The sequence below is a fragment of the Cryphonectria parasitica genome (assembly GCF_011745365.1).
Source record: "Cryphonectria parasitica EP155 unplaced genomic scaffold M406scaffold_1, whole genome shotgun sequence".
Taxonomy (NCBI): Eukaryota; Fungi; Ascomycota; class Sordariomycetes; order Diaporthales; family Cryphonectriaceae; genus Cryphonectria; species Cryphonectria parasitica.
In genome coordinates this window covers 1308191-1326167 of record NW_024468909.1, presented here as the reverse complement: position 1 = coordinate 1326167, position 17977 = coordinate 1308191, and the positions used below count along the sequence as shown (strand labels likewise).

Below are 17977 nucleotides of genomic sequence, written 5' to 3'. Positions count from 1 at the left end.
AGCAGTAAAGTAAGGGTGCGCGCCTGATTCCGTATTATTAAAAATTTATCATCCCATAGACAATTCATCATCAATCTTGTGCAGGGATGCGTGCTTAAGTACTTGGCGAACGGATTTCATACTATTTTGCTTCCGCTGTCGTGGAAATGGTTTTAGACAGATGTTTCAGGCTCGGATACTGATGGAGGAGGAATAAATAATGGATATCTTCTACAGATTGATTGATGTGGCTTAAGTTTCATTGTTATAAGAGAGATATTTCCGCTCAAACTACTCTGTGTTAATATCATCTGCCTTGAGCAACATTGCTACTTTCATCACCCAAGAAATCGCACGAACATGAACTTTTGGTGACTTGCTCGCATTCCTTGTCAGATTGCAAACATAGTTTGTCCCAACTTTCCTGCCAATTTCCTTCACCTTCAAAAGTTATCTTGGCTCTTTGGGAGCGCGGAACCACGATGGCCTTGTCATCTCGAGGAGGCGATGCGCTCAGTATCAGTCCTCCGACTGGAGTGGACGATGCCCTGTCTCGAGCTGGGTCTGACTGGCTTTGGGCGGTGACGGCCATCTATATCATGTCTTTTGTAGGTCATGCACCCGTTCCCAGACTACACGAGCCTTTATATCTCTCCGTCAATGAATCACTGACAATGGTGCTTTCACGTTCGATATATAGCTCGGTCTTGTCGTCTTCTGCTTCACCACTCGTGAAAGTGACAGAGTTTTCCATTACCTCTTCACATGCGCCCTTCTCGCCGGCTCCGTCTCCTATTACGCCCAGGCTTCTGATCTTGGCTGGAGCGCCGTTGAGCAGGTTGGACACGCCACAACCCATCAGGTTTTTTACGCAAAGTACATAAACTGGGCTGTCGCATTCCCAACAGTCTCCCTAGCGCTTGGAATGCTATCCGACGTATCCTGGACGACCATCTTCACCAACATCTTCATGTCCATATTTTGGGTCATCACATACCTTGTGGCCGCATACACCACCACCACTTACAAGTGGGGGTTCTTCGCCTTTGGGACGTTGGTGTGGGCCATTCTCGCCATGAGCACGCTCAATGAGAGCTATGAGGCCGCGTCACGCATGGGCGTCGGGCGCCACTACATCATGCTGTCGGGATGGGCCAACCTGTTGTGGTTGCTATATCCTGTTGCGTTCGGCTTGAGCGACGGTAGCAACCACATCAGTGTCACCAGTGGATTCATCTTCTTTGGCATTCTAGACGTGCTTCTGATTCCGGTGTGGATCTTTGCGTTCATACTCCTCGCACGAAAGTGGAGCTACTCGAAGTTGAAGCTTGACTTCAGCGAGTCTCGAAGCGGGCAACACGGCGGTATTGTGTCTAATAAAGGGGCTGCGGTCGATTCTCCCGTGCCAGGGGATGGAACCGTTGCTAGTCAGAATGCTTCTGTGGTGTGAATAAGTCGAAAAAGATTGTATGCCCCGAAAAGACGAAGTTGAGGAACGGACGCCGTCATCACAAGACATGCTGTCTTCGGTTGTTGGACAAGATTGTATTTTTATTTTATTTTCATGTACATCCACTCCAGTGTCACTATTCCTTTTCTTTGTAACCTTTTCTCCAAAGTTCTTCATCTTCTCCATTCACAGGGAGCTGTGATATGATCTCTGCCACTGGTGTATTTTCCCCATCCAGGATTCTTGGCTGTTCGCATCAGATGAACCCGTCGTCGACCTGTAGACTGTACGTTAATGATATTGACCACCACGACCAATTGTAGAGACAAATCGCAAAATAAAACTCTTGAACCAAGAATTTGATCGCGTGAAGAGCACATAAACTTTCTAACTATCGCTTCCCGATTACGAGAGTTACAATCCAGAGATGGGCAACCAGAATATTGCAACCCTCTTTTAGATCAAGAAGCATGCATGGTAGACGCAATTCTCGTCTGTCCCGAGACGCACGCATTTGAATTCCGCACATCATCTTGAAGCCATAACTTGACAACGCTGCCCGCTGATCGCTGATCGCTTGAGACTTGTGCCGAGGTAATGATTTGATCCGCATAAGGCCTCCTCACGCTCCCCTCTTGCTGTAGTCTTTCCCCCGCTATAGAGATCTCCGCACTTGCGCGGCTGGGATTTTTCATACGGATATAATTACTGTCAAAGAATAAGTGAACCCACGTCTGACACATTCTGAAGAAAAAAAAACCACGGCACTTCTCGTCTTGTTCTTTTGCATCTCAAGTTTGGTAGACTCTTCTTGCCTACTATTCACTCACCGGCCACCAAAAGCAATAGCAGTACGCATTGAAAAAGCGTGATAATTTAACATGACCCTTTGGAGATCACCGCATCCCGACCTTGAGAGTCAGTGACGAATCACACCCACAGCCCTCCCCCGCCCCCCGGCTAAGATGTGCATACACGGTGACTGACTTGCTCCTCGGCAGTCCCTACGGACGTGACAACATGGGAATGGCTTTTCGAGACTGAGCAATACATTCCCTTTAGCACAGGTTCCAGAGGGGTACTTGGAACATACCAAAATGCCGTCACCAGCGAGAGTCTGGACCTGGCGCAGGTGAGAGAACAGGCCGTGGCCCTGAGCACGGCTTTGGCAAGAGACTATGGTCTGCAGCCGGGCCAGACGGTCTCGATTTTCAGTACCAACACGATCTGGTATGCTGTTGCTTTGTGGGCGACGATTCGTGTGGGTAAGTGAAGAGTGATGTGATATGCCATCTGAAGCATTTTGGCTGGAAATCCCGCCTTTGCAATGGTCATCTTTGGAGAAATTCTTCAGCTGCACCGCGTTCCGTTGGTTCAAATAGCTCTCATCACAGAACAACACAAAAGCTGACAATATACAGGAGGCAGAGTGAACGGCGCCTCACCGGCATATAACGCCGAGGAGATGGCGCACGCTCTGAAAACAGCCAACACCAAAATCCTCTTTACCCTCCCCAGCTCCCTCGAAGTCGCCGCCGCCGCCGCACAAGAAGCAGGCATACCACGCTCCCTCATCTTCCTCCTCGAGGGCACAGCGCCGGGCTTCCAAAGCCAGCAGGACCTCATCCGCCGCGGCTCCCGCCTCTCCACCGTGCCCCACTACACCATCCCCAGGCCCAGGACGAACAAGGACGAGTGCGGGTACCTGAACTTCTCCTCGGGCACGACGGGCTTCCCCAAGGCCGTGATGCTCTCCCACCACAACGTCATCGCGCAGTGCCTGCAGCTGCGCCAGCTGCAGCTCCTCCCGTCCGACGGGCGGTGGCGCACGCTGGCGGTGATGCCGCTGTTCCACATCACGGGCCTGGTGCGGTTCATCACGTACCCGGCGTTTGTGAACGGACACTGCTACATGCTGCCTGCGTTCAAGATGGACGTCATGCTGGAGGCCATCATCCGGTACAGGATCGAGGAGCTGATCTTTGTCCCGCCCATCCTGATCAGGATGGTGAGGGACCCTGTGGTGGACAAGTATCTGGACCAGCTCAGGGCGGTGGTCAAGCGGTTCGCTACAGGGGCGGCGCCGATGAGTCCCGAGGTGGTGAGGCTGCTGCAGAACAAGTTCCCTGCCACGGGGTTCCGGCAGGGGTACGGTGCGACGGAGAGCACGGCGTGTATCTCGTGTCACCCGCCGACGCACTTTGACTACAAGTATGCAAATAGTGGTGGGATCCTTGTGGCCAACACTGTCGCCAAGGTCATTGACTTGACAGACCCAAGGAAGATGCTGGGACCGAGAGAGACGGGGGAGATCTGTGCTCGAGGACCGCAGATCGCCATGGGGTATCTGGGAAACCAAGAGGCCACGGCGGAGTCGTTTGATGAGGAGGGCTTCCTCCACACGGGGGATGTAGGATATATTGACGAGGAGGGATTCATTCATATCGAGGACCGGATCAAGGAGATGATCAAGGTGAAAGGGATACAGGTGCCACCGGCAGAGCTGGAAGATCTGTTGATGGGCCACGAGCTGGTAGAGGACTGTGCGGTCCTAGGAATCCCGGACGAGTATGCGGGCGAGAGACCCAAGGCTTTCGTTGTGCTGAAGCAGGGCGTGCCTGTGAGTGAGACGGTGGGACGAAGGTTGCTGCAATACGTACGGGAGAAGAAGGTGAAGTACAAATGGCTCGTGGAGATCGAGTTCACAGAGAGCATTCCCAAAGGTCCCAGTGGCAAATTGCTGCGCAGGGTCTTGAAATTGCAGGACAAAGATAACACGCGCAAGAAGGAGTTATTCGTTGAAGACGAGACGAGAAAGGCTAAACTGTAGATGGGAATTAGAACCTTGATAGAGGAGTGGATCTCTGATATGTAATGTTGGTCTTGGGACTGGCGTGCAATAGATCCTCTCCTATCGCACATCTTTTGGTAGGATGATGATCTTTCATGACGCAGCCCGAATTGTAGACGCCTTTGGATTGAGAGGTAATGCTGTTTGTTCAGGAGAAAAGAAAATTGTCCACAACGCCGCGCCGTCTAGACGTGATGATAAGATCCCGCCATCTAAGCAAGTAAAATGTCATAGCCATCCTTGTTGATCCTCACCGGTTCCCCGCCGAGCCCATACTTCCGTCGGACCAGCTCAAATATAACCAGTCCGGCGCTGGTGCTCGGAACCTGCCGGATAGTGCTCCACCAGAATCCACGGTACAGCCATCTCCTCATGGCATTAGGTCCACTGCCCTCCTGCACTTTAGCCTGTGCCACGCATTGTGCCCACGTCTCCCTGTACGCATGGTAGTAGGCATGTATCATCTTCCACTGCCACTTGGACTTGGGCGCGTTGGCCTGGGTGTACTTGCGAATCTTTCGAGCCTGCGCGTCGAGGTATTCGAGATGCTCCCAGTGTTCAACCTGAACGTGGCCTAAGGGGTGAAGGACTACCTGCTGAGCGAATGAGGCACTGATTCCAGCAAGCATCAGGAAGGCGGGTTCGATGGAGTAATGAGGCTGGATCGTCTTGGCGTGGTGGGCGCTTTTGTCCTGGCCAGGCTGTCTTCGCGACAGAATATTGACCACATCCTCACTGAGATCGCCATAGTACCAGGCAATGAAACTATAGTAGCTCTGGGCCTTGACATACTCAAAGCTGCTGAAGAATACGGCACTTCCGAGGCTGTCCTTGGCCAGAGACAGAGACCAGCCAGCAAAGATGCCCCGCATCCCGATCTCTCGAAGCTTGGCATAGCTGAACGACCACATGCTCTGAGGCCGGCCACTGCCATTTATGAGCTCTGGCCCCTGGCCGCCTCGATCGAAACGAGCCTGGATCGCATCTAGCGGTGCGGCGATCACACTCTGCAGGGCACCAGCGAGCAGACCAGCCGTGAACGTCTCACTTGGCCGTGGCGGCGGGTACACCCTCTTCGTTGCCTTGCCACTATCTTCATGAAGCTGGCCGAGAATTTGTAGATAGCTTGTGTACAGCACGGCTCCCACGCTGACGTTGGCGATTAAAGGCGGCAGAACCTGATCTGGAATCACGCGCCATCCAGAGTGCCGCACCGCCGAGACGAGCACACCAGGCGTCGTCCGGCTCACAACAGACCGACACCACTGCCACCATGTCTGCCTCGCAACCTGTCCGTTGCCTTTCCCGTTGCCGTTGGTGGCGGTGCCAGGGAGGTTGTTGACCATGTAGCTGTGGTTCTGCTGCTGCAGATTTCGCGCATAAGCCAGGTAGTCCACGCGCATCCTGAAGAAGGCCTTGGCCGGCGCACGAAAGTAGAAGGCAATGGCCTGCGCTGTGAAGGCGCGCACGCCGGCTGCGGTGGCTGCAGTGGCGGCATTGTTGCGTGGCTGCCTGTCGGAGGACTCTGGTGGAATTACAGGAAGCACGCCGACAAGCGATGGATCGAGGACGTCGTCACCGGCCCTGCGTCCCGGGTCGCTTGGGTTCATCGTCGACCTAGCATCGCAGCTGGGTGGTTTTTCAAATTTTGAGATGACGCCCGGATGAGGTGTCGATTTGTGGTGCTGCAAGGGCGATCGAGAAGTGGCTGAAGTCGTCTGAAAAGGAAAGCGCTCATCAGCCGGCAAAAACCGGTTCTGGGACTGGCTGAGGTCAATGCCAGCTGGCAGGTGGGGCTGTCTCCCTACTGTGCCAGCTGGCCAAGTCAGACTGCGAGCCAGCACCTACGAGAGGAGTCACAACATTGAATCTCAACAGAAAATTAGGCATGGAAATAATACCAAAATGGCCATTTATAGAGAGCAAGGTATACAGGCCTCGTATACTTCAAGAACAGCTTGCGCGCGTCAAGACCATGGTAGGAGCTACTATAAGGACGGAAAGACGGAAGAAAAGGAAGACTAATGAAACAGGATCGGGTCTTTTCTTCATTCTTCAATGCTTTGGAATCGGAACAATCACATCCAGACAAGCTTTGACCATAATGTAAATGGATCCTCGGAGCCAAGTTAGACATGCTAATGACTGTAGCTCAATTCCTCCTTGCCTACAATTGCCAAAGTGCACGAGAAGTAATGGCAGAAATTTGAGAGTTTTGTCTTCGGGCAATTAATTGCAGAAGTGTGACAACACTCAAGCATAAAACAAACCTTGTGCTGGATCTGTCTTTCAATGGGCTGAATTTGAATGTGACACGCGTCCAGCGGAATACGGCAGTGTCAACAACCACGTTGCATGATCTTGGGGGCGATGGACAGGCTTTCCGCTGCAGACGAGCAAGTAGGATGAGGTCTGTGTGGTTCGTATAATTTTCAAAGTGCTGAAGACGGCAGAGTCTTGTCGACAGTCTCGCTTCGAGGAGAGATAATGAAATAAAATTGGGGCTTCCATGAGACCACTGAGGTTGTCAGACCACTCCTCGTGTTGATTGTTGCAGATTAACCTGTCAAACCTCGTAGCCGAAGGTTCGGGTGTAATCCAGAACGTGAAGTGACAAAGAACGCCTCGTGGGATCGTAAGCATGGATACACAGCCACCGAGAGTGTGTGTCTTGGAACTGCGTGCTACTCCGTCCGTCGCAAGAACTCGCTTGTTGGTGCCTTGGGATGGAACGAGCATCGCCAGGACTCTTTGCTCCGGATAAGTGATCGTTCGAATGATTGAGACTCGCATTGGAGATGTTGCGCACTTCATCATAGAGTACAGTACTTCTTGACATGTACACAGAAATCGTTGTTGACTTCATATCACAGCAACACGTCGGAGCATCGGCCGAACCGGTGATGCCGGAGCCTGAGTGGATGGAGTAAAAGACAGGGATAACATGCTGGTAGAACCCCATCTGAGTGGCGCGCTACAGGGTCTTGAGGCGTCATCGAAACCCAACTGCTCCCTTGTGGGGTGGCTTTGAAAGATGGGGCCGCACTTGGGACGGGTTCTAGGGCTCCCGGTGCCGAAGCCGATCATCCGCGGAGCGCAATGTTCGACCGCTGTTGTCGCCTGCCTGTGCGAGGGAAAACAGTATTCGTTTCGGAAGTCTTCTTCTTCTTCTTCTTCTTCTCTTGTTCATCGTATTCCCTCATTATTCGCAAAACTGCTCTCGCTGCAATTTCTTGCTTTTTGCAAGCAACATGTTATCTTTCGCAACTTCTCCTCGATAACAGTTTTCGAGACATCTCCGGCTGCTCCGACGTCACAGCCTAATTCATTTATTTAGGGTTCGCCCGCCGTTTAGAGCTTTCCAGGGAGCCGGAATTCCCACAACGCCCGTCTGGTCGCACAGGCGGTGTGACACAGCGCCCCGATGGCGCTCTTTCGCCAGGCATGGACTCTGACCAAGAAGAACTTGTTGGTGGTCTTTGTAAGGCACTGGTTCTTCACGACCATCCGAGCATTTCTGGCCCCGATCGTATTTGTAGGTATTTCTCTGGTTTCGAGACGACCCGATGAGGGCCATGGAAGAACCGGTACTTTCGAAGTCGCTCATGGCTAACTATCTCGGTCCCCCGAAAACCTAACAGATGTTTATAATTTCCTATGCTAAGAACTTTTTCGTCCCTCCCTCCCAATACGGTATCGGCTCACCCACTTCTATACGAAGTCTCTCCGATGCCCTCGCCGCGTCGACTGGCAATCACAACAAAGTAGTCTTTGTAAACAACGGCTTCACCGGTGGAGAAATCGAGAGCGTTATAAGCAACATCTCTGCGCAGGTCCAGGCGGCCGGAAAGACTGTGGAAGTAGTCCAGGAGGAAGACGACCTGCTCACGAGCTGTGCCAGCTCCTTGCGAGGCGCCACAACCTGCTATGGTGCCGTGGTATTCAACTCGTCGCCGAATGAAGGGACTCAAGGGGTCTGGAACTATACACTCCGGGCCGATGGGGCTTTTGGCGAGAAGATCTATGTCGACAAGACGGACAATGATGTTGAGATCTATATTCTCCCTCTGCAGCGGGCGGTCGACTCGGCCATTGGGTTCGTCTCCGGCAATGGTTCGTCGTCCGCTTTGTCGCAAATGGGGACCATCGACGAGTACCCCTTTACAGATTTGACATCGAAACAACGAGATGCCCTCATCCGCCGACTGTACATGGGGGCCCTCATCAATATTCTGGCTGTGGCTTATTTTATTGGTATATGTGGAGTCACTTATCAGCTCACGGGGCAGATGGCCTCCGAGAGGGAACTTGGGATCTCGCAGCTGGTGGAGGCTATGACGCCCTCGACAAGGCGCTGGCATACCCAAGCAGCACGTCTGCTCTCAAACCACCTCGCGTTCGACATCATCTACATTCCTGGATGGATCATCATGGGTGCCATCCTGAGGGCCCTGTCGTTCATCCATACGAGCTGGGGAATCCTTATCATCTACCACATCCTGGCGGGACTGGCGCTCTCCAGCTTCTCCATCCTTGGTGCCAGCCTCTTTAATAAGGCACAGCTTTCCGGCATCACCGTGACTATGGTGTGTGTCATTCTCGCCATCATCGCCCAGGTCTCTGGACCTTTCGCCACAGGAGCCACAGCCGTCCTCAGCCTCATCTTTCCTTCGATGAATTATGTCTTCTTTATCATCTACCTAGCCCGGTTCGAGAAGATCTCGACTGCTGCCAATCTTGCAAAGGGTGCACCGAGTGGTCCTTCTACTCTGCCTGGAATTGTCTTCTGGGTTTTGTTGATAATACAGATCATCGTCTACCCGTTTCTCGGCGCGCTTGTTGAGAGATGGTTGTATGGTACGGTGTCCAAAGAGAGGAAAACCACCACATCGTCTCTAGACCATGCCATCGTCCTTTCCAACTTTTCAAAGCACTGGGTGCCGAGTTGGTTCCGGAGAAAAGTGCTCGCAAAATTCGGCCTCACAGTACCTGAAACCGTCTACGCAGTCAACGACCTCAACCTCAAGGCTCGACGCGGGCAAATCCTGGTGCTTCTCGGGGCCAACGGCAGTGGCAAGAGCACGACGCTCGACGCCATCTCTGGTCTAAACACGATTACCAGCGGCTCTATCGAGATCGACGGAACTGGAGGGCTCGGGCTGTGTCCTCAAAAGAATGTCCTGTGGGACGAGCTCACCGTGTTTGAGCATATCAAGATCTTCAACCAGTTAAAGTCATCATCAAAAGGCGGGAGAGACCAGAGAGATCAGATCGAACAACTCATACGGGCGTGCGATTTGGGTCACAAGATCAAGGCGAAATCCAAGACGCTCTCTGGTGGCCAGAAGAGAAAGCTTCAGCTGGCTATGATGTTCACTGGTGGCAGCAAGGTCTGTTGCGTCGATGAGGTCTCGTCGGGCCTGGATCCCTTGTCTAGGCGAAAGATCTGGGATATCTTACTGGCTGAGCGTGGCGAGAGGACCTTTCTTCTCACTACACACTTCCTTGACGAGGCTGATGTTTTGTCTGATTACGTTGCCATCATGTCAAAGGGTTACCTTAAGACAAAAGGCACCGCAGTCCAGCTGAAGCACGAGGTGGATGTTGGCTATCGCATTTCGGTACCAAAAGCACAGGGGTTCACTGCCGACGACTCGGTTCTCCACGACGAGACGGAAGACAAGGTGGTGTATTGGCTTCCCAACTCAGCCGAGGTGTCAAAATTCATCAGCAGACTTAGTTCCAGTCAAGTGCAGGATTACGATATTCTGGGACCGACTCTGGAGGACGTCTTCCTAACCTTGGCAGATGAGATCCGCGAGAGCGGACTGGAAGACGAGTTGTCACCAGGTGTTCGTCTCACAAACAAAGCACAACCAGTCGACAAGCCATCAGCCCATTCTGAGACCTCCTCGACAAAAGACGAGGGCATGCGGATGACCCAAGGACAGGGCACAAGCATCCCAAGACAGACTTTGATTCTCATCCGAAAAAGATTCACGATTTTGCGACGCAACTATCTACCATACCTGGCTGCGTTTCTTGTGCCAGTCATCACGAGTGGATTGGTCACTCTATTCTTGCGGGACTTTTCAGCAGTTGGGTGCAATCCTGGTGACCAGGCCAGCAACCCAACCTCATATGATCTCAGTTCTCTCGACATAACTCCCTTGGTTCCTCTGGGACCCTCGAGCCTGTTAAGCATCGATACCCTCACTAACCGCACTGGGCTCAACGCCACCGCTTTTCACCTCGTCGATACACTCGATGAGTTTAACGACTACATTGCTACAAATTTCCAAAACGTCACACCTGGCGGATTCTTCCTGCAGCCGAATCAGAACCCCGAGGCCGTCATGGCGTATATTGGTAACGGCGATGTCAGCTTTGGCCTCGTCACCCTTAATGCCCTCTCCAACGTTGTCGAGGGGGTTCCCATCACGACGTCATTCCAGTCCTTCGCCGTCCCTTTTGCCCCGAGCGCGGGCAAGACGTTGCAGCTCATCCTGTATTTCGGGCTAGCAATGTCTGTATACCCGGCCTTCTTCGCGTTGTATCCCTGCGTGGAACGTTTGAGGAACGTTCGAGCATTACATTACAGCAACGGCATCCGAGCTGGGCCTTTGTGGCTGGCCTATCTGATATTCGATTTTCTGTTTGTACTGGTCATCAGCGCCGTCGTTACTGGAATTTTTGTCGGAGCCTCAAGCGTGTGGTACGCGCCTGGATATCTCTTCGTGGTCTTCTTTTTGTACGGCATGGCTTCGATCCTGTTGTGCTACGTGATTTCTCTTTTCACGCCTTCGCAACTCGCCTGCTTTGCCACCGCTGCAGGTGGCCAGGCTGTCCTGTTCCTCTTGTACTTCATCATGTACATGAGCATCATCACATACACGCCTGCCTACCGCATCACCTCGGACCTGACGACAGCTCACTTTGCCTATTCCATCATCACGCCCGCAGGAAGCTTGTTGCGATCTCTCCTCCTGACACTCAACGAATTCTCACTCCTCTGTGACGGCACATCGATCGCCTCATATCCTGGACAGCTCACAATCTACGGTGGTCCCATCCTCTATCTTCTCGTCCAGTCTTTGGTACTCTTCACCATCCTCGTCTGGTTCGACAGCGGATACAAGCCATCCATCCTCACCACCCTCTCCCGGCGTCTTCGCCGAGACCACAGCGATCACCCTCCTCACACAAAGAATCTCGACACCGAGAACGAAGCAGCCCTATCCGATTCCTCCTCCTCCATCAATGACCCCGCCGTAGCTCTCGAGACAAAGCGCATAGAAGCCCAAACCCCTCCAGACACTGACAGCCTCCGCGTCCGACACCTGAATAAGTTCTTTGGCCGTGCTAATCACGCAGTCCAAGACATGACCTTTGGTGTCCCGCGAGGAGAGGTATTTGCCCTCCTGGGGCCCAACGGCGCAGGCAAGTCGACCACCATCTCCCTCATCCGCGGCGACATCCGACCCTCCTCCTCCGCAGGCGGATTACTTCTAGCCGGTGGTGGCCTTCCCCCAGGCGACGTCCTAGTCTCGGACCTGTCCATCTCTGCACAGCGCGCCGCAGCCCGTCAGCACCTCGGCGTGTGTCCCCAGTTCGACGCCATGGACAGCATGACGGTGCGAGAACATCTCTTCTTCTACGCCTCGGCAAGGGGTGTTCCTGACGTCCAGGCCAATGTTGAGGCTGTCCTGGCCGCCACAGGGCTGGGCCGCTTCTCGGAACGGCTCGCGCACAAGCTGTCGGGCGGGAACAAGCGGAAGTTGTCGCTGGGAATCGCGCTCATGGGGAACCCTGCTGTGCTGTTGCTGGACGAGCCCAGCAGCGGGATGGATGCTGCGGCCAAGAGGGCCATGTGGCGGACCTTGCTGGGGGTTGCAGCTCCTGGACGGGCGCTGCTGATTACTACGCACTCTATGGAGGAGGCGGACAGGCTTGCTACGCGGGTTGGCATCATGAAGAGGCGCATGTTGGCGCTTGGCACGGGAAAAGAGCTGGGCCAGCGGTGGGGAGAGGGAGTGGTGGTGCAGGTTGTGCTGAAGAGCGCCCCGAGCACTACGGAGGAAGAGATGGACCGGGTGAAGTCGTGGTTGGCAAGGAGAGTGGCGGGGTGTGAGTTTGAGAAATGGGGTGCTGGGGGCGGTGCGCATGGGTTGTTGAGATTTAGGGTGAGGAACGAGGGTGTGGCTGACAGGGAGAAGAAGAATGAGAAAGCTGGCGTCGATATGGGACAGAGGGATGCTGACGGCTCGGTGGGAGACAAAGATACGGGCAGCACAGGTGGATCGGTGGATGATGTGGTTGGAAAGACAGAGGCTGCTGCTGCTCCAGGGACAGCCGAGAGGTTGGATACACCTGGACTCATCCAACTGTTCGAAGCTCATAGGGACGAGCTGAACATTGAGTACTACAGTGTCAGTCCCACAACCTTGGACGAAGTTTTTCTTAGGGTTGTTGGGCGGGAGGAGGAGGATGACCGCGAAACTTCGACACGAAAGCGGTTCTGGCACTGGCGTTGAGGAATGGTCTGCAGGAATTGTGCATAATTAATGACATACGATACCTTTTTATATCCATATATATCTACATATATTCTATATAGAGTCATACAAACAAGACTGAAATAGCCTTCACGCTACATAAGAAGCAGAATGTGCCGAGCAGGTCGTGGCGGGGGGGGGGGGGGACCAGGGGGCTCGCACTAATTATAGGAAAACGCAGTTTCTGTCAAGATGCTACTACATCGATATCGACTATTAATTATAGTGATCACGATGCAGATTGTCGTAAGTAGTATTCATGTCACGGTAACGCAGCGTCGGTCGAGCTTACGAGGAAGAAATTGTACCTAGGCATCATTCGTATTTATTTACCTACCATGATATAATCTTGTTGCCTAAAAAGAAAGGAAAACAGAGAGAACAAAAAGACTTGAGAGGTATCTCGAAACACAAGCATTACTTTAATCAAAACCAACTCCCAGATTTTAATCGACAACACGCAACATACTGTACGCTTTATGACGAACAGCCTTGTTGAGGACACTCATTGGGTCCAGCTTCCGCTTCTTCGCCTTGTCAATAATCACTTCACCATCATCGCCAATCTTTTCAACAATCTCCTCCTCTTCTTCCTCATCCTCAAATGTGCCGTTGTCCAAGAAAACTTTCAGCATACCCTGGGAATAGCCACTGACAAGCGCAGTACCGGTCTGTTCCGCTGTGACCGGCTTCGGGGCAGTCGGGTCCCCTTGAGAGCCCCAATGGCCGCCCATGTAACCAGCACGACCCCCGGCCAAGTTCCAGAACACCAGCTCCGGCATATCATAGCCTGCATCGCGGAAGCGTTTCTCGATGCGCTCGTAGGACGTGGCCCAGGGAGATGCGGTTCTATCAACCGCGTTGTTGAAGTGCATATCGGAGAAGACAAAAATGCGCTTCACCATGTCCTCGGGCTTCAGCTTGTCCCGGATCGCCATGGGCAGGATCAGCTTCTCGAAGACGGCTTCAAAATCTGTGCTCATGCCCCACTCGGCTCGCTTGAGCTGTAGGTACTTATCCTGGAACGTCTGGGCGAGATCGACTTCCTCCACCTTGGGATTCGTGCTGAAGGTGATGAACGCGCCGCCAAATGGCGGCTTGCACACCTCGGCGATGAGGAGAGACAGGCCGATGGCTGAGTCCATGGGACAGGTCCTGTCAGGGAAGGCTGGGGATTCCATGGAACCCGACACATCGGCCACAGCAATGCAGTTCTGCAGCGTCCCCGAGTCCTTGGTGCGCTGCACAAGCGTATTCCACTGGCCGTCGAGGCTCTTGGCGGTTATCTCATCCATTTTGGCCTGGACCAGGTCCTTTGCCCCCTTGTGCTTGCGATCGCCGGCCAGCTGGCTGAACGATCTCTTCCGCGTGCGCAGTGATTCTCGTACCATCTTGACCAGGGTGCTCGGGAGTAGAGTGGCCCCCGAGATCCGTGCCTTGCCTGTGGCCACCTGGTCGACATACTGCTCGAAGCGGTCCGTGTCTTTTCTGGCAAACAACGCGGCGTAGTTGTTCATTGCAATCGAAGGGACACGCTCGTACTTGATGTTCTTGTACGTGTTGGCAGTGATGTCTCGCTCTACGCACCCCAGGTGCTTGCGAAGGGCTGCGAGGTCTTTGCGGTAGGCTTCGCGGGCATGGCGCAGGTACAGCGTACGCTGGTCGATATTTTCCGGATCATACGTATCGAAGCCAGTGAACTCGGGCAGCGGATGGAGAATCTCGGCGATCGACGTGGCGACGGAGGTGTGCTTGTCGTGGAAGCGCTCAAGAGACGGAGCCCACTTGCCACAGAGCGAGATATTGCGTCTCGCCCTAGCATCGTCTCCTTTGAGGAGGTTTAGATCGGCCTTGAGCTGTGTGGCAAAGAGGCGCGCCACGGCCAGGTGCAGAGCGCGGTAGATGGAATCATTGTTGAAGTGCTTGATAGCGGCGTCGTGCCGTGCGTTCCTCTTTTCGTGGCGAATAATGTTGGCATCATCTTGGGTCTTGGGCCAGAGACGTTTGTCCTCTTCTCGCTCTATGTTCAAGATATCCCGTGGGTTGGACAGGACGTCGAGTTTGTCATTGACGTGCAAGGCCAGAATGTTGAGCAGATCTTTCCAGTACCCATGGGCCACGCCGTTCTTGACGTCGAAGCGGGCAGGGTCATTGTCGTCCAAGTCCTCCTCGACAATGACCAACTCGTCGTCATAGTCATCGTCAGTCTTCCTCTTGTCATCTTTTTTCTCGGCTTTCTTCTGGATAAGTGGGCGATTGAGCCAGGGCAGGTTGGTAATCAGCGTCCGAGGGTGCTTCTTAGCCAACCAGCCGGCACATCTGTAGAAGGTATGTCGAGAAGCCTTGCCCAGGTGGATCGATCGTGAATTGAAGATGATCTTTAGAGTCACCACGGGATCGACTCGCCAAGCTCTCTCCAGGAGCTCGAGCAGGCGAGGACCAGAGACCACATCCTCCAGCTCGGTGAACAGGTCCACAAGCGGTTCAGTTGTGGAGCGGTAGGCGATATCAGCGTTCTCAGTGAGCATTTTGTTCTGCATGTCGGATGGTGCCTCAGCCGGTGCGGGGTGATTATGAGAATAAGACACGAGGCCCTTCATGAAAGGGTTGACGTGAGGGGTGAATACATCGTCCTTCGAATCAGAATCATCGACGTCGATATTTATGTCATCCAAGATTTCTCGGACATCTGCCGTTGTCGATACATCCGACACGACGACCGCCTCCGAGTCTTCGCTGGATTCTGTCTTCTCAGAAAGCTGGTATGCTTCATTGCTTTCACTGGTACCCTCCATTGACTTGAGGTCTTTCTGAAGGAATATTTCGAATTCATCCTCGGGTAGAACTAGGGCAGAGTGAGCGGGGAGAAAGACAGGGTGAGTAGACCTGAGAAACCAAGGATCTGGCGGCATTTGCGCCTCTGCTTGCTCCGAGACAGACATTGTGATACCACGAGTTGACTCGCCTTCGTGAATCTGAAAGATCAACTCCGCCTAAAGGATTCAAGCTGCTGGAAGCTGAATGTAAGAAAGGGATCTTGTCACTGATAGTGAGAAGTGCGGGCCATATTTAAGCCCTTTCAAAATCCAACACTGAGTATTTGGCGATCCAATGAGGCCAATAAATGCATGACTCAAGTTGCGAAAGAGGCATGGCTGCCTTGTTAGTATGCTGACATCTACATGCAGGCCGGTTGACTCATCCTTTAGACGTGGGCGGTCTGAGGCCAACATGTAATGTCTTGATGTCTTCATACAGAAGACGAGAATATGGCTACGGCATAAGGCCAACAAGGGAAAAAAAATTCATGTGTAGTCGACGAGGGTAGGGACTCATGCGGCCCTCATCGAGATATTACATCGAGATATTGATACATGGGCTTCGAAGAATCACAGGGATAAGACTACCCTAAACCCTTTCTGGTCGTTTAGAAGAAAGTTGGGGAGAAAAATACGGGCTCACCACTCAAGTAATGAATAGAAGAATTTTAAGCATATGAAGATGCTTATGCTGCCGTGGACGTACCTCGGAAGTTCTTACTGGTCCTCAATGTTTTGTCCCGGGTCTGTAAGATACATAAGTAGGCGAGGAAGACCTGCACTATTCCCTCTCTCAGGTGCTAAGCCTTATACGCGATCCTCCTTTTTTTCCTTCTTTTTTCTTTCTTGAATAGTATAAGCAGTGAACATTAGCAAACTTTGAAGCGGTCGTAGCGAATGTCTCCTCCCCAACTTACTCGCATCTTCGAGACAATGGTCAGGTTTGGCTTTCTACTAAAGTACAGAGCCTTCCACGACATGAATTTGTACCATAAAACTTTCGTGAGATCATTTGTGATAAGAACCTTGGTATTCAATCTATCCTGTATATGGGTATCGACATGCACCTCTTGAATTCTCATGTTTCAGCCACCTAAAATCAAAGAAAAACCCTCATCTACACCAAATTCCCCCCCCCCCCCCAAAAAAAAAGGCCGCCCCACAAAGGGATTCAGCATTTAAGAGATCCTTTATAGGAAGGTGACCACCCGAGATGAAGATCAAGCCAGACAGCAGTGGCAAGTATCAAGGTTCTAGTGGCCTCGTCCAGCACCTTCGCGCTCGTCTCTTCAGGGTTGCGCGAGGTTGATGTAACCGGCTCATAGTAAGTATCTTTGATCTGCAGACTGGACGAGTCCAGCGTAGCCAGCACAGCATGACGCCGCATTGACGGGTCGATAAGGCTGAAATTGAAGGAGGGAAAGGTATCATCTGAATCCAAAGGGAAGCGGGCGGTCATGGGCGTCCGAGGCTGACTCGCGCCTCCTGTCGATGAGCGGTTGTTCTTCGAGGGCACCCATCTCGCGACATCCAAGCCGCCGTGCGCATTCACGTGAGAGAATTCGAAAGACCCGTTTGTCCGTTTTGATACCACCCAGGCCCGTCCGTCTTCTGTCACAATCCTATTCTTTGTGCGCAGGACGGCAGCCACTTTCCGATCCGTCAGATCCTCAAAGCGTGAGAGGACCCTTTCGATCCCTGTATTGCGCACATTGCCGAATCTGGATGTATCTTCTGCCGTGCAGACCAGGAGAACATCACGTTTGTCGAAATGAAGATGTCGCTCGTGCGTCTTCAGCTTCTTGACGTACTTTTTCACCATGGACGCTAGGCGTCGTGGGTCCTTTGGTGGTGCCAAAGACACCACATCCACGAAAGGCTCGTAATGTAGTCCATCTGCGGAGCGTCGCTGCAGCTGAAGATAGAGTCTGGGCCGTAGGTGCTTGATGAATATCGTCTTGTCTGTGAAAACTGGTGCAGGATATGCCAGCGCGTAGACGGTGCGGTTGGCAGCTTGCGAATTGGTGGATCTGCGTTTCCTCAAGAAAGGGGGCACCTCAGAGGAGGGTGTTCGGGAAGAATATGTGCTGCTTGACATGATTTAATCGTTCGTGTGCTCGCCTGTCTCTACTGAGCATGAGGCGCCGGGCTCCCTAGATCTGAGACGATGGTGGCCGAGCTCGCGGACTCGAAACAGTAATTTGGTCATAAAAAGTCCTGGGTTTAATGTGCACAAGATGTGCATTCTATGGAAGAGGTTCAGCTCATGGGGCCTGAATGCACACAACAAAATTGACTCTTGTGTGATAAATATTTTGACTCG

At 52.8% G+C, this 17977-nt stretch overlaps 6 protein-coding genes across 6 annotated transcripts; 3 read left to right on the top strand and 3 right to left on the bottom strand.

Moving 5' to 3' along the window:
* Positions 1–461: 461 nt before the first annotated feature.
* Positions 462–1429, top strand: M406DRAFT_247484 (family A G protein-coupled receptor-like protein; the record flags this gene model as incomplete). The annotated part of the gene is made up of 2 exons (XM_040916466.1): positions 462–587; positions 680–1429. The coding sequence occupies 2 exons, from the start codon at positions 462–464 to the stop codon at positions 1427–1429; spliced, it is 876 nt and encodes a 291-aa protein (XP_040780757.1).
* An 881-nt stretch (positions 1430–2310) lies between these two features.
* Positions 2311–4259, top strand: M406DRAFT_335599 (4-coumarate-CoA ligase 2; the record flags this gene model as incomplete). Its single annotated transcript, XM_040921062.1, has 3 exons — positions 2311–2347; positions 2431–2694; positions 2851–4259. 3 exons carry the CDS (start codon positions 2311–2313, stop codon positions 4257–4259), a joined length of 1710 nt encoding a protein of 569 aa, XP_040780756.1.
* On the bottom strand, positions 4258–5949 carry M406DRAFT_284241 (mitochondrial carrier). The gene has a single exon (XM_040918553.1). It carries the CDS (start codon positions 5888–5890, stop codon positions 4493–4495), a length of 1398 nt encoding a protein of 465 aa, XP_040780755.1. The 5' UTR covers positions 5891–5949; the 3' UTR covers positions 4258–4492.
* Positions 5950–7704: 1755 nt separating this feature from the next.
* On the top strand, positions 7705–12814 carry M406DRAFT_245886 (P-loop containing nucleoside triphosphate hydrolase protein; the record flags this gene model as incomplete). Its single annotated transcript, XM_040916366.1, has 4 exons — positions 7705–7815; positions 7922–11447; positions 11511–12575; positions 12633–12814. 4 exons carry the CDS (start codon positions 7705–7707, stop codon positions 12812–12814), a joined length of 4884 nt encoding a protein of 1627 aa, XP_040780754.1.
* A 467-nt stretch (positions 12815–13281) lies between these two features.
* On the bottom strand, positions 13282–15747 carry M406DRAFT_247767 (uncharacterized protein; the record flags this gene model as incomplete). Its single annotated transcript, XM_040916484.1, has 2 exons — positions 13282–15387; positions 15463–15747. The coding sequence occupies 2 exons, from the start codon at positions 15745–15747 to the stop codon at positions 13282–13284; spliced, it is 2391 nt and encodes a 796-aa protein (XP_040780753.1).
* Positions 15748–16859: 1112 nt separating this feature from the next.
* M406DRAFT_320063 (uncharacterized protein) lies at positions 16860–17476 on the bottom strand (the record flags this gene model as incomplete). The annotated part of the gene is made up of 1 exon (XM_040919341.1): positions 16860–17476. A coding segment is annotated over one exon (617 nt), but the record flags the coding sequence as incomplete, so codon positions are not given.
* Positions 17477–17977: the final 501 nt, after the last annotated feature.